We start from the raw sequence: 16,364 nt of genomic DNA, 5'->3' as shown, positions 1-16,364 counted from the left end.
ACTAGCAGGCGGGTTCTTTACCACTAGTGCCACCTGGGAAACCCCTCTGAAATCTAGAGTGTTATTCAAATTCAGCAAAAAGTTACTGATTCCACCTCGGAAGAAGCAACATTTCTCTACATTTCCCTCTGGACTGAGGCTGGGCTCAGTGCTACCAGACAGTCAAGAAAGGTGGAAGCTGCAGGGCAGAAGTGGCCCTAAGAAGTAGCTGCAGGGCAGACAAGGATGAACGGAGAGATAAGCTGTGACAGGAGACAACCATAATCAGAGATCTCTCTTCAGAGCTGTGGAGACAAAGTTGTTTGAATGCAGGTTTGGCTTCTTTTCTCAACCCTGACTCATGTCTCTAGTTTATATGTGTCTTAGGAAGCACCCACTGAGATCTGAAACTACTCCCCGCCCTGTCCCCCATTCACAGTCCGTTTCTCCAGCCATGCAGTGGAAGGCAGAAGAGCAAGGCCAGGTGCTCAGAAATACATCACTGATGCACAGGAGTAAAATCAGCTCCCGTTTATTGAACATCTACTATGCACCAGACACTGTGAGGGTTCACACTTCACACTGCAAGTTACCTATTATTCATAGCTGAAGAAATTCAGGCTTGGAGAGGTTAAACAGCTTGGCCATGATAGCACTCCAAAATCATCATAGCTCATATTCATTAAGTGTTTCCTTGGTGCCAGATGCAGTTTTTAAGCAGTTAAATGTTTCAACTCCTCTACTCCTCACAACAATCGTATGAGCTAAAGTTCTCCTACTGGCTCCATTTTACAGATGAGAAGTGTGGCCCCAAAAGGCCCGAAAGGACTTATTCACAAAGTCACCAAGTTACAAAATAATACATTGTAGCACTCTTTCCTCTGGGTCACACTGTCTCTGCAGCAGAAGAAATAACCCTGACTGTCTCTGGTCTACCAGGCAGGGGGGTCCCAGCAGATCAGGAAAGACAAATGCCTTGACTGGTGGTGGTTGTCTCTCTGTGTCCTGTGCTGGGACAGACAGATGTGCAGGATGGGGGCCTACAGGGCAAGGAAATGGCATCCAGATGGCCTGGCTGTGCACCTAGGAGCAGAGCAGCTGGAAGCTCCTCAGAGCCGACCCAGAGCCCAGGCACGGTCACACCTGTTTTTCTTGTGAAACGACACCTCCCACTCACCACTTCCCATACAGTTTGCCTCCAGGTAAAGCACAGTCCAGCCACCCAAGAGAAAGCTCCAATACAAGCCTGGTTTAAACTCTAGCACTTTACACTATTTCTGTTTTCACCAAGTGGATAGCAAACTGGGAGGCCTCTCAGCAAAAGCCAGCCCACCTATTCCTCCCAAACACTGAACTAAGAAAAAAGCACTTTCCTGGAGCAGTGGTGGCAGCTGACTGGTGATGGGGTAATTTATCAGTCAACACTGTTTAGAACCACCAGTGCATGGAGATGATAAAAAGCGACTGACTCTTAGTCAGCTTCATTACTGCTTCTGAATTCTCTGCAGACCACGCAGGCCATCACCACCTGCATCTGGAGGCATGCTCCCACCACCCCGGCCCCCGTCGGCCACTGCCTGGGAGGCTGCACCATGGTGACTTCTGCAGCCAGCACCTCGGCCAGCAAGCTGCCTGCTCTCAGCTACTTCCTAGATGGCAATGAGCTGCCCGGGCCCTCACCAGATCAGAGATAAGGATGGCACTTCTTAGAGATCAGAGGTTCAAATGCTCATTGACTAAATCAAATGACTAGGGGGATGATGAACTGCGTTTTTCTTTTAGAAGTGAATGCTTAGCTTTCACTTATCCATATCAAGTTGCAACTTTATCTGCTCTTATATGGACAGAAGCATCCCCTGTCTACACATCTGCCCATTCACGGCAACCATATGGCCAACTCCATAAAATGAGGTTGGAAGCAACCTGCTCCCTTAACTGTCCTTAAGCCAGGCCAGTGCCATTCCTCTCTAGGGGGTTTCTTTTATGTCCCCAGAGGGGGCCAGGGCACTCATAATCTCCATCCTTTCTTCTCAAATACATCCTGCAGAGAGGCCTTACAGCCTAGCCACTGAGGAGGAAAACCCCACAGGGAAGAGCTAAAAGGAACAAGTGCCAGGATGCATCAGCTGCTGTCTCTCCCGGGTGCAGGTTCATTTCCAATTACGAGCCAATTCACAGACGGTTTTTGCTTACGTGAGCTGGAACGCTCGATCTGGTATAACGTCTTCAAAACTTTGCGTATGTCCTTCATGCTGGTGTCTCTGTGGCTGTACAAGAGAAGCCGCCGAGCGTCTGTGAACAGGCGAGACACACTACAGGGGGAGCAAGAAGAGCAGAAACGTCCTGGTTAGACCAGCTGTCTCTCCAGTTTGAACAAAGTACCTGCCAGGAACACGCAGCTTGGCTGCAGGGACCCTGCGGGCCACCCCTGACCCACTCCAGCTGCCCCCTCACCCAGCCTGAGGTGCGATGCTCCCACCCACCCATCCACCCACCCACCCTGCCCCAAACACTCATCCTCATGTATCTGCACAACCAAACCTTACCAGCCTTCAAGGCCCAGTCCACATGCTGCCTCTGCAGGAAGCGCTCCCTCACATGCACACGCACGCGTGCACACACACACACAGGCCCCCAGGACCAACTTATCCACGAAACACAGCAGACACAGTGCCTAGGGCCCAGGATACACGTAGGGGTCCACAACATTTTTAATTTCTTTTAAAATCAGGAAAAAATTTCCGAATGAATGCATATCATTAATTTAGCCTGAAATATACTCATCTTTATACCCAACACAGTTAAAAAATAAAATTTTTAATGCTGTTGCACGGAAAAAGGGGTTCATGGAAGTCACGAAGCCTAAGGCCCATGAACGCTGGAATGAGGCCCTGCCTCCCTGCCGGCAGTCTCCTCAGAACCGTCCTGCTGTGTCTCCTGCAGCCTTTAGTCCTTTCTAACTCCTGCCATGCCTCTGTGTCTTCCAAGAATCTTCAACGGCTCATTTGGCAAACACTTACTCAGCCCTACCTATGTCTGTTGTTGAAACCATGAGCCAGGAATACAAAAGTGATGAAAGATGGCCTTCAGGGAGCTTACACCCAGGGCCAAGAAAGACCTGTAGACAGAAGGACGGACACTGCAGTGCAATAGGGCACCCATGAAGGAAGAAAGGAGATCCAAGAGCAGAAAGGACCAAGTTCCCCCAGCCTGGGCTGTGAGCTCCTTGAGGACAGGCCACATCCTCTGCACACCTCTATATCCCAACTTCTGGACCAGCCGTCTCCCACACACAATAAACTTTTGCTAAATAAGTGTTTGCTCATTAATGCATGAGGCTGACGTGCTGTGTCTCCCTTCTCTACTTACCTGCCAGGTTTTCTTTTTCTTTTTTTTTAATTATTTTTTTATTGAAGGATAATTGCTTTACAGAATTTTGCTGTTTTCTGTCCAACCTCAACATGAATTAACCATAAGTATACATATATCCCCTCCCTTTTGAAGCTCCCTCCCATTTCCCTCCCCACCCCACCCCTCCAGGTTGATACAGAGCCCCTGTTTGAGTTTCCTGAGCCATACAGCAAATTCTCATTGGCTAACTATTTGACATATGGTAATGTAAGTTTCCATGTTACTCTTTCCTTACATCTCACCCTCTCCTCCCCTCTCCCCTCTTCTCTACCTGCCAGTTTTTTAAGGAAAGGCCCCCAACCACAGAACTATCAGCTATATAAAAAATGTACCAAACTGAGCTTGCTGCTGCTGCTGCTAAGTCGCTTCAGTCATGTCCGACTCTGTGCGACCCCATAGACGGCAGCCCACCAGGCTCCCCCGTCCCTGGGATTCTCCAGGCAAGAACACTGGAATGGGTTGCCATTTCCTTCTCCAATGCAAGAAAGTGAAAAGTGAAAGTGAAGACGCTCAGTCGTGTCCGACTCTTAGCAACCCCATGGACTGCAGCCCACCAGGCTCCTCTGTCCATGGGATTCTCCAGGCAAGAGTACTGGAGTAGGTTGCCATTGCCTTCTCCTAAATGAGCTTACAAGGTTTTAAATTTTGGCAGCAATTCTCCCTGGTCTCATTCTTTGGATTTGATCACACAAACCTTCACAAAAGCACCTTCACTCAAACCCAACCATTTAAAATTCCCCGAAGTCTGAGAAAGGAAAGAAAAAGTATTAACTAACAAGTTTGGGAAAGAAAACCTGATCCGGTACTTACATGGACTTGTTAAAGTTTCCAACAACTCCCGGAGCCTCACCAGGAGTTGGATAACGGAAACAGGGGTTATTGGCATTACAGATAATCCCCTGAACCCAAGGAAGTGTTCCTGCAGAGGGCATGGCTTTGTTTGGAAAGTGGCCTGTTGACATTGAGGAAGAGAAAGACAAAAAGAGAAATATTAATGCTTTGAAGGATTTAGGACTTGATAGCAATCTTTTTCTTTTTTTGTTCCACCCAAACATTGTTTCATCCCAAACCTGTCCCATTCTCTGAATCCCAGAAATCTGCCACCATCGACTGATCATGAGTGTTTGGAAATGTGGCATCAGGTAGCAGTTCTTAATCTACCTGACATCAGCTGTAGGGCTGGATTCACGACACCAGCTTTGGGGAAGTGACCAGATCATACACAGAAGGTGCCTGGAGGGCAGCAAATATGAGATCCTCATTCCTTCACTTTCCGCCACCCACTTCACCCTTTCGAGACACAGAGAGGCCCTGGTGATGACTTAAACCTCTTCCTTCATATTTGAAAGAAGAAACCATGGTGAGATAAAGTGGCTGATGAAGAACACTCAGGGACTCAGTGGGCAGGACCAGGGGTAGAACCCATGCTTCTGTGATCTCAGTCATGTTCCTTCCCTTACACCTGTGGCCTCCTTTAAAACTCAATATTAAAAAAAAAAAAAAAAAAACCTAAGATCATGGCATCCAGTCCCATCACTTTATGGCAAATAGAAGAGGAAATAATGGAAGCAGTGACAGATTTTATTTTCTTGGGCTCCAAAATCACTGTGGATGGCGACTGCAGCCATGAAATTAAAAGATGCTTGCTCCTTGGAAGAAAAGCTAAGACAAACCTAGACATTATATTAGAAAGCAGAGACATCATTTTGCTGACAAAGGTCCATATAGTCAGAGCTATGGTTTTTCCAGTAGTCATGGATGTGAGAGCTGGACCATAAAGAGAGGCTGAGTGCCAAAGAATTGATACTTTCAAATTGTGGTGCTGGAGAAGACTCCTAAGAGTCCCTTGGACAGCAAGGAGATCAAACTAGTCAATCCTAAAGGAAATCAACCCTGAATATTCATTGGAAGGACTGATGATGAAGTTGAAGCTCTAATACTCTGACCACCTGATGTGACGATCTGACTCATTGCAAAAGACCCTGATCCTGGGAAAGATTGAGGGCAGGAGGAGAAGGAACAACAGAGGATGAGATGGTTGGATGGCATCACCGACTTAATGGACATGAATTTGAGTGAACTCCAGGAGACAGTGAAGGACAGAGGAGCCTGGTGTGCTGCAATCCATGGGGTTACAAAGAGTTGGACATGACTTAGCAACTGAACTACTCCTTTATCTGTTGGCTCTTCTCAATACCCCCATTACTGTCCTCTGTGGACCTCTGTTCACCTTCTCCGTTAGCTCCCAAGCTCCTCAAGGCACTCGATGAAGGTGCTGACTTAGGATCAAATGTCATCTGTGCAGCTACATTAGTTGCTGTTGCTGCTTCTCTATCCACCAAAACAACAAGCCCCATCTTGCAGGCCATCTCCTCTCTTTCCTTTCCCTTCACTACAGAGGCGCTTCTTACAAACAGCAGGACTACATGTACAGGGGCTGGTGAGAGGCATCAAATACAGTTTGGTTCATGGACATGAGCCATGAAGCTGCTTAAGCAGATCAAGATAAATGTGCCCTGGAACCTGGGTCTCTTAACTTGAGACCAAGCATGTGTGGATTCCTGTGACAGAAAGGCTGAGGCTCCAGCACTCATCATATTCTCAGGATTATCTGTGACCCCCAAAGAGCTGACAATCATTAAGAACCAAGGCTCTAGGTGGTGAAGAGCCATAGAGCTTCACAGGGTATAGGGTTACACCAACAGTCTCTGCAACTTGCTAAACAGTGACTTTGGTCAAGTCAGTGACCCCTTAAAGCCTCAATTTCTTCATCTATAAAATGATAACAATAGAACCCATTTCACAGAGCCATAGTAAGTATTACATGAGTTTTTATAGGCAATGTATGAGTCCCTGGCACAGGATAAGGATCAGCAAATGGGCCTATTAGTGTTACTACAGCGCTTGGTGGCCAGCCTACAACAGTACTCCCTCAGCTCCTACCCAGCTAGGAGCATTCCTTTCATCTCACAGCCCCCACCTACCTCTAAGGCATAAACCCATTTTTTTTCAGTTTAGATTTTCATGCAAATGGGCTAACAGAGTCTCCCCAGAAGTTCACCCATAGCCAGGACTTGCGACATTTTCCATTTCAATACTGGGGTCCTTTTATCTGTCTTTTTCCTCTGTCCACATACCAACCAGAGAAGCAACATCCAAAACAAGGATGAAACAAGATCTGGTCCCTGCAACCACCCTCTGCAGGGACTCTGGCCTGTTGAGCATTTACTCAGTTAATCCCCTTATCTCCCTGTTAATAGTTCAAGGAAAACCAAACAAGGTCCCTTGCCTAAGTCAGCTGCTCCTCATTCAGGGGAGATTTATGTAACCCAACCAAATACTCGAAGGACCAAGGGATTGTCCCCTTTTAACCTCCAGGAAATGCTGGCACCAAAGGCAGGGTGGTGTTGGTCCAGCACACTGACAAGGTGCTTCAGGCTATAGCCCAGTGAGTGTGGGCACACCCTTCCCCATGTGTCATGTCCCATCTGATTTCCAGACAAAACCAGGATGAGGATTTGGCATCAGGTGCACAGGATGATGGACTCTCATGATCCAGGGAAGCGATCAAGATCTTCATGGGTCTGGGTCAAACTGGGAAAGATTAATGGGGAAGAATTATATACCAACCCCTTGCTCCCAGAGACAAGACACCTCTGCAAGCATCAGCGTAACTCTCTGCCCTTCCAGCCAGGTCCCTAGAAAGTGCTGAGAACAGGAAGTAAAGCTGCAAGAACTACACTGATGGAGGGCAAAAGTCCTACCTTAGGTATAGGAATTTCACAACTTTTCTGAGAATCGACGGTCTGGATTCAAAGAGATCTGGGTCAAAATTCAACAACTTGCCCAAGATCACAACCTCAGCAAGTGGCAGAGCCAGGAAGTGAGATCCGAACAAATCCCAATTTTTCTGACACTAAACTCTGTGCGATTTCCACTACACTGCCTTCCATGCTTATGATAATTTCAGAGAAAGACTAGCCTAGCAGATGAAAAAGCCGAGTTTTCCCTAAAATGGTTACATCAGCAAGGGCTTAGGGTAACATTGATATAAAATCAAATATGCATTTGCTCATCAACCTTTGAGGTTCCAAACGAAAAAGCAGAACTACCTCCTAGACCCACAAATTGAATGTATATTTCATAGTATGTGCTTTTCCTTTTTGGTAAAATCAGAAAATCACAACTGGTAGAATGTTTTCAGGTGTTTTTTTTTTTTTTTTTTAACTTGAAAATGTATAATGTGTACTAGCAAATTAGCTGATGAATAACTGTCAGTATGTGCCCTGAAAGACATGGGATCAGATTGGGAACACAATTCAAATGTGACCCCAGCCCCACCACTTCCCTGAAGAACTGTATCCTATACACCTAAGGGGCTGGTTCTTTACCAGCTGAGCTACTAGAGAAGCTGCTTGCTCCTTGCAAGAAAAGCTGTGACCAACCTAGACAGAATAATAAAAAGCAGAGACATTACTTTGCTGACAAAGGTCCATCTATTCAAAGCTATGGTTTTTCCAGTAGTCACATACGGATGTGAGACCATAAAGAAAGCTGAGCACCAAAGAATTGATGCTTTTGAACTGTGGTGTTAGAGAAGACTCTCGAGAGTCCCTTGGACTTCAAGGAGATCAAACCCATCTATCCTAAAGGAAATCAGTCCTGAATATTCATAGGAAGGACTGATGCTGAAGCTGAAGCTCCAATACTTTGGCTACCTGATGTGAAGAACTGATTCATTGGAAAAGACCCTAATGCTGGGAAAGACTGAAGGTGGGAGGAGAGGGGATGACAGAGGATGAAATTGTAGGATGGTATCACCGACTCAATGGACATGAGTTTGAACAAGCTCTGGGAGTTGGTGATGGACAGGGAAGCCTGGAGAGCTGCAGTCCATGAGGTCACAGAGTCGGACACAACTAAGAGACTGAACTGATGGAGCTGATGGGCTGTAGATGGAGCTGGATAATGACAGGAAAAGTCACTGGGGCCATGGAATAAAGGTCCCAGCTAAACTCCCCCACAAATGCTGATCTTTCAGATTGGGGCATTTTTGCAGTGTTAATCCATCTAGCAAGCTCAAGCAGAAGAGAAAGATTGAGATTGTGGGATAACACTCACAACAACCATGAAAAAATAAAATGGAAGTGTTAGTCGCTTCTTTGCAACCCCATGGACTGTAGCCTACCAGGCTCCACTGTTTATGGAATTCTCTAGGCAAGAATACTGAAGTGGATAACCATTCCCTTCTCCTGGGAATCTTCCCGACCCAGGGGTTGAACCCAGGTCTCCTGCATTGCAGGCAGATACTGTCTGAGCCACCAAGGAAGCCCCACAACAAACATATGGGGTAAGCATTATTCCCCTTTTATAGAGATGAGTAAGCTCAGTAAAAAGAACCTAAGTCACTTGCCCAAGGTGACTACCTGTGTTGAAGCTAGAGCATGTGTTCTTAGCCACTATTGTATTCTCTATGCTCATTGAAAAGGCCATCATCCAAACACATGATTGGGAGTCAGATGACGTGAGTTTTATTGCATTGCTGTCACTTAATAGATATGTGACCTTAGGCAAGCCCCTGAACTTTTCTGAGTTCTTATTTACTTATTAAGAAATTAAAGCAAATGATCACAATGATAAAGTCCATTATACAAGGTTGTTATGAGAATCAAATAGAATAATATTAGTCGATCTGAGATATTCTACACAAATGCTGCTTAAAATTATATGTCCCATGATTTGCAACTGTGTGATAAAAACATAATGTATGTGAAAAAGCCTGGCAGGGACCAGATGACAGTGATGTTAAGGTATCACCTTAGGGAGCTTTTTTAATCAGTCCTCTCTGAGCTATCAGTAAGACTATTTTATTTTCATGATTGAAAATGTATGAAACAGATGTGGCTATTATTATAACTACTATTATCACCATTCACTAGGGCTGAAAATGGTTTCCTGAGTTGATGGCTTATCAAATAATCAGAAGCCTAGCTGTTCTGTTCCAAACCATTTTCCGTGTTTCCTAAAGAGAGTTATGGGAAAGGTCACATTTAGTCCCTGCCCTTTGCCTGAATTTTGGTTGCCAGTGGTGAGCCTCAGGTGGGATGCTCAGATACTCACATTCATGTTGTTCATAGGGTGGATAGCTCAGCCGCACAGAGATCAGGATCAGGAAGATGAATAGAGGCCAGGCCACTTCAAGAAACAGCTGACACTGAATGGGAAAAAGACAAAGCACTGTGAATTAAACAAACATGGATGCCTAACACTATTGAGCTTTGGGAAATCCATGAAAAGATGAATTAAACAATGAACCTACTTATCCGGCCTCTCTTACCACTCTCTAAGCTTTAATGATACTGAACTGTTTGTAGTTCTCACCTTATACACCTTACTATTATTCCATACCTCTGTGTTTTCCCTAAGAAAGGGAAGATGCCTCCCATCCTGCTTCATCTGGTTCACTTCCACTCACCCTTCAAGACTCAACCAGGCACAATTTCCTTTACTAAAATCTCAGGCAGAGCGGGAAGCCCTTCTGCTGTGCTCCCAGGGTAACCCATGAATCCTCCTCCCATAACAGTTTTCCTGAGCCCCTGAAATCGTGTTTTTGTTACTGGCTTCCTCACTAGGATATGAGCAGCCTGAAAGCAAACACTGGATCGACTCATCTTTGTACCTCCACAGCCTTAGCACAGTGTCAGGTATGTTATGACCATCTGGTGAAAAAAGACAGCCTGTGCAAACTGCTGTGCTAAACACACAAAAGCTCAGCTCTAAAGGAACGAATGAAGTTGCCCCCTGTGGGGCAATTCACACTCAGCTCCATGTTGACCTGTGTGCCATCAGGGCTGGATATATCTGGGAAGAGCGCAAAGTCCTTCCCCATCCGTCAAAATCTAGTCACCATCTTCTCCAGTGGGTTAGATGACCACTGAACCTAAGTAAGTGTTATTCGCTGGTTAAAGCAAAGAGGTTTCTCTAAAGGAAATCTGCTTCAGTGAGCTACCAGGGGATAAATAAGCACAGGGACAGGATAGAAATCATGAGAATAATCTAACTGAACCTGTGGTGTTCAGACAACTAGTTCCACTGCCTGAAGCCTCGCTTCTATCATGCCTTTCAGCTCTAGACTCCGATGTTCTAATTAGGAAGAACACGAAAAGCCCAGGAGATTCTCGGGCCCTTGTGGATGAGGGTAACTACAACTGTGTCTTCAGAGCCATAAAGCCAAGAGAACACAGATATTAAATCTTTCCTTTTATTTAAATAGATTTCTTTTTGATCGCCAAGTCCATATACTTTTATTGTGGAAAATTTGAAATTAAAAAAATACAGAAAAGAAGAAACAATAAATATAAATCACTGTTACTCCTACTTCCTGGAGATAATCTCTAGTAAATTAAGCTAATAATGGTTCTCCATTAATATTTTTGTCTTTCTTTTCTATTCATACATAAATAATATTCTTTCTCTACAAAATTAAGATTATACAGCATATATAATTTTGTATTTTGCTTTTTCATTGAATATCATACTGGGAATGTTCCCCATGACATAAAATATTCTCTTAAAATATGGATTTTAATGGCCACTTGATACTCCACAATATGAATAGATCATAATTAATTTAATCTTGCTTCAGCTTGGTTTCATTTTTTATTATTTGTTGTTGGATTTCTGGTATTTTAGATTCCAAAGACCTTTGATATGGTTCTACATTAAATTCTTTTTTAAATCTTCTTTATAGAAGGAAATACATGGATGAGAACAGTGGATGTCCTAGGATGGTAAGAACATGCATGGATAATTTTTTTCTGAACACTTTCCTGTGCTTTCTAAATTTTCCATAATAAGCATGTATTACTTTTTTTGAAGAACAAAAAACACTGCTACCATATAACTATGAAGAATAATTTGCTCTAGATAGCACATCAGGAAAAAACAGACACATAGGTCCTTCTTTGGAAGAAAGCGTGCTATCAATGGGATTTCCAAGACCCAAGATGGGGCTGGTCTTGCTAAGTATTTCTGTAAATAATCCCAAAGAAGCAACAGTCAGTGTTGCTTTCAAATGACATTCTACCAACTGAGCTGCAGGTCCCTTCTTGGGCTCCCCAGGTACCCGGAGCCTCTATCAGCATTTGGCACAGCAGGAACTTCTCCCCTAGAGTCACCTTCTTCTCACTAAGCCTGCCTCAAGATAAGGGCTTTAAAATGTGTGCTGAGTGAGAGAATGAACTGAAGTTTACAAAACAATAAGGATGGAAATGTAAGTCAGTTGAGCCCTTTAGGAAAGCAACTTAGCCATATGTATTCAAAAGATATGTTTATCCCCTTTGACCAAAGAATATTCCTAGGAATTCATCCCACAGAACTAAGTTTAAAATGTCAAAAAGCTACATACATTTAGTTATTCATTCATTTAGACAGTATAATCAGAAAATATTGGAAACAACTTAATTGCACAGGAATAGGGAAATGATTAAATTATGTCACATCTACTTAACCTTATACAGTTATTACAACAATGTTTATGAAACACAGACTCTATGAACCATGTAATATTAAGTGAACGAAGCAGAACACAAAATTGTATGCATTCCAAGCTTACAGCTAAATAAAATCACTTATAAATATTAACAAAAGAGAGTAAAACTTTTAAAAAGCAGGTTAACTGTGAATAAATTCAGAAAAGAACTCCATAAAATAAAACCAAAACTAAATAAAGAGTATGAGTAAGATAGTCATCAACCTTGAAGCTCTGAAACTGCCATGTACACTTTGGGGATAAATAATATTTACCACTTATTTAGAGTCCAATGTGTAACAGGCACCTTATAATAAATGGATTATTTCATTTAATCCTGCAAACAACCCTGAGATGTAGGAAGCATAATTATCTCCCTTTTATGTGACAACACTAAAGCTCAAGAAAGGGTAAGTCACAGAGAGAGTTAGCAGCAGGGTTGAGAGGAACAGCTAGTCTTGCCCAACTTAGGAAACCAGTGACTCAGCAGAGAAATAACCCCACTAAGTCATGATCAAAGCATATCAACAGGTTCCACAAAGGCAAAATGAGCTCATGGCCTACAGATTTATAATAGTGACAGTCAATATTGAGCACCTACTCTGCACCAGGGATTTATATACATCTCGTCTCTAATATTTAATTTTCACAATAACTCTGTGAGGTAGCTGGTATCATTAGATTGGGGCAGGTTCTGAGCCATAGCCTGGTAAGAGAGTGCATCAGAGTTTGAACCCAGGTCTACTGATTTCTACAGGCTTTTGCACCCCTCATGCTGCCTCTCATCTAGCTATGTTTGGGACATATACCTTTCAAGACAGCCACTTAAAAGGAATCTGGTGTTCACCAGCCCTCCTACGCACTGATCTGACTCAATGAATCAAGTCTTGGGTTCCTGGACATCTCTGCAGTCCCACATTTAGGACACCGCAGGGGAACTGATGCTCAAAATATGTTGATTGACTGGGAAAAAAAAAAAACAATGGATCTTTCCCATGGTACTGACAGCAAACAGTACAAAGTATATCTTGCAAATCATTCCCAGCAACTGAGTATAAGCAGACTAGGCAAAGAGGTAAGAACAAGACCGACAATAATGATAGCTAATACTTAAATAGGTCTTACCATGATGCATCAGTGCAGGGCTTCCCAGGTGGTGCTAGAGGTAAAGAACCTGCTTGCCAATGCAAGAGATGTTAAGAAAGGCGGGTTCAATCCCTGGGTTGGGAAGATCCCCTGGAGCAGGGCATGGCAACCCACTCCAGTATTCTCTGGAGAATCCCATGGACAGAGGAGCCTGGTGGGCTACTGTCCATAGGGTCGCAAAGAGTCAGAGACAACTGAAGTGACTTAGAGTTCATGTATCAGTGTTCTGAGTGCTTTATATATATAAACTCAGTGAATCATCAAACAACCCTGTTAATACAATCTAAATCTCATTTCACAGATGAGGCTCAAAGAGTTAATAAATTTGGATACAAATTTGGTAAATAGTGCCAGAATTCAAAACCAGTCCAACTCAAGGGTGTGTTTTAAACCACTATGTACCCCAATCTCCTTATCCCCTGCCCCATTACCAGAGTATCTAGATTTTTGATCCTTATAAGCCTTACTGAGCTGAGACACTAACATGTATTAATGAAGAGACTATCTCCAAGAGACAGCACTCAAACCAGAGAACTCATAAAAGACAATTCTAGCCATGCACTTTTACTCTGAACTTCTAAAATGATTTCTGTCACTGAATACAGAATTTGCCTTCTAAACTCAGGGAGATGTTCCAGGTTTTTCTTTACCAATAGCTTCCCTCTTGAAACCTAATTTGACTTCTGGTTCTACATATGGAATGCCATTTTGGTTGCACTTATTATCAAAATCAGATTTCATCCCCCATCTCTAAACTTAGCATTTTTACTTCAAGTAGGCCTTCATAAATAGCTTGGAAATAAGACAGACACTTTATGATTCAGTTCAGTTCAGTTCAATCATTCAGACGTGTCCAACTCTTTGAGACCACATGGACTGCAGCAAGCCAGGCTTCTGCAACACCCAGAGCTTACTCAAACGTGTCTGTTGAGTCGGTGATGCCATCCAACCATCTCATCCTCAGTTGTCCCCTTCTCCTCCTGCCCTCAATCTTTCCCAGCATCAGGGTCTTTTCAAATGATTCAGTGCTTTGCATCAGGTGGCCAAAGTATTGGAGTTTCAGCTTCAGCATAAGTCCATCCAGTGAATATTCAGGACTGATTTCCTCTAGGACTGACTGGTTGAATCTCCTTAGTATCCAATGGACTCAAGCGTCTTCTCCAATACCACAGTTCAAAAGCATCAATTCTTCTGTGCTTAGCTTTCTTTATAGTCCAACTCTCACATCCATACATGACTACTTTGACTAGATGGACCTTTGTTGGCAAAGTCACGTCTCTGCTTTTTAACATGTTTTCTAGGTTGGTCATAGCTTCTTCCTTGTTCTTCCAAGGAGCAAGCATCTTTTAATTTCATGGCTGCAGTCACTATCTGCAGGGATTCTGGAGTCCAAGAAAATAAAGTCTGTCACTGTATCCATTGTTTCCCCTTCTATTTGCCATGAAGTGATGGGACCAGATGCCATGATCTTAGTTTTCTGAATGTTGAGTTTTAAGCTAACTTTTTCACTCTCCTCTTTCACTTTCATCAAGAGGTCCTTTAGTTCTTCTTCACTTTCTGCCATAAGGGTGATGTCATCTGCATATCTGAGGTTATTGATATTTCTCCCGGCAATCTTGATTCCAGCTTGTGCTTCATCCAGTCCAGCATTTCTCATGATGTACTCTGCATATAAGTTAAATAAGCAGGGTGACAATATACAGCCTTGATGTACTCCTTTCCCAATTTGGAACCAGTCTGCTATTCCATGTACAGATCTAACTATTACTTCTTGACCTGCATACAGATTTCTCAGGAGGTAGGCCAGGTAGTCTGGTATTCCCATCTCTTTCAGAATTTTCCACAGTTTATTGTGATCCACACAGTCAAAGGCTTTGGCATAGTCAATAAAGCAGAAATAGATGTTTTTCTGGAACTCTCTTGCTTTTTCAATGATCCAACAGACGTTGGCAATTTAATCTCTGGTTCCTCTGCCTTTTCTTAAATCCAGCTTGAACATCTGGAAGTTCACAGTTCACGTACTGTTGAAGCCTGCCTTGGAGAATTTTGAGCATTATTTTGCTAACGTATGAGATGAGTACAATTGCATGGTAGTTTGAGCATTCTTTGGCATTGCCTTTCTTTGGAATTGGAATGAAAACCGACATTTTCCAGTCCTGTGGCCACTGCTGAGTTTTCCAAATTTCCTGACATATTGAGTGCAGCACTTTCATAGCATCATCTTTTAGGATTTGAAATACCTTAACTGGAATTCAATCACCTCCACTAGCTTTGTTCGTAGTGATGCTTTCAAGGGCCCACATGACTTCACATTCCAGGATGCCTGGCTCTAGGTGAGTGATCACACCATCATGATTATCTGGGTCATGAAGATCTTTTTTTGTACAGTTCTGTGTATTCTTGCCACCTCTTCTTAATATCTTCTGCTTCTGTTAGGTCCATACCATTTCTGTCCTTTATTGAGCCCATCTTTGCATGAAGTGTTCCCTTGGTGTCTCTAATTTTCTTGAAGAGATCTCTAGTCTTTCCCATTCCATTGTTTTCCTCTACTTCTTTGCACTGATCACTGAGGAAGGCTTTCTTATCTCCCCTGCTATTCTCTGGAACTCTGCATTCAGATGTTTATGTCTTTCCTTTTCTCCTTTGTTTGTTTGCTTCTTTTCTTTTCACAGCTATTTTTAAGGCCTCCTCAGACAGCCATTTTGTGTTTTTGTATTTCTTTTGGTTGGGGATGGTCTTGATCCCTGTTTCCTGTACAAGGTCATGAACCTCCATCCATAGTCCATCCGGCACTCTGTCTATCAGATCTAGTCCCTTAAATCTATTTTCCACTTCTACTGTATAAGGGCTTCCCTGGTGGCTCAGAGGTTAAAGCGTCTGCCCATGATGTGGGAGACCCGGGTTCAATTCCTGGGTAGGGAAGATCCCATGGAGAAGGAAATGGCAGCCCACTCCAGTACTCTTGCGTGGAGAATCTCATGGATGGAGGAGCCTGGTAGGCTACAGTCCACGAGGTCACAAAGAGTCAGACACGACTAAGCAACTTCACTTTTCACTTTCCACTGTATAATTGTAAGGAATTTGATTTAGGTCATACCTGAATGGTCTAGTGGTTTCCCTACTTTCTTCAGTTTAAGTCTGAATTTGGCAATAAGGAGTTCAACTCCTGCTCTTATTTTTGTTGACTGTATAGAGCTTCTCCATCTTTGGCTGCAAAGAATATAATCAATCTGATTTTGGTATTGACCATCTGGTGATGTCCATGTGTAGAGTCTTCTCTTGTGTTGTTAGAAGAGAG

General features: G+C 43.4%; 1 protein-coding gene across 2 annotated transcripts in view; it reads right to left on the bottom strand.

Moving 5' to 3' along the window:
• The window catches only part of ABCA1 (ATP binding cassette subfamily A member 1), a 132,187-nt gene that overhangs the window by 88,372 nt on the left and 27,451 nt on the right, over nt 1-16,364 (bottom strand). For both annotated transcript variants that reach the window (XM_069575532.1, XM_069575533.1), the window contains exons 3-5: nt 9,511-9,604; nt 4,201-4,342; nt 2,173-2,291 (exon numbers count right to left, since the gene is read on the bottom strand). In XM_069575532.1, coding sequence (XP_069431633.1) covers nt 2,173-2,291; nt 4,201-4,342; nt 9,511-9,604 — 355 coding nt within the window. The remainder of the gene's footprint in view (nt 1-2,172; nt 2,292-4,200; nt 4,343-9,510; nt 9,605-16,364) is intronic.

This window comes from Ovis canadensis, chromosome 2, assembly GCF_042477335.2.
Source record: "Ovis canadensis isolate MfBH-ARS-UI-01 breed Bighorn chromosome 2, ARS-UI_OviCan_v2, whole genome shotgun sequence".
Classification (NCBI taxonomy): domain Eukaryota; kingdom Metazoa; phylum Chordata; class Mammalia; order Artiodactyla; family Bovidae; genus Ovis; species Ovis canadensis.
The sequence above is the reverse complement of the archived record's forward strand: the minus strand, read 5'-3'. Positions and strand labels throughout refer to the sequence as shown.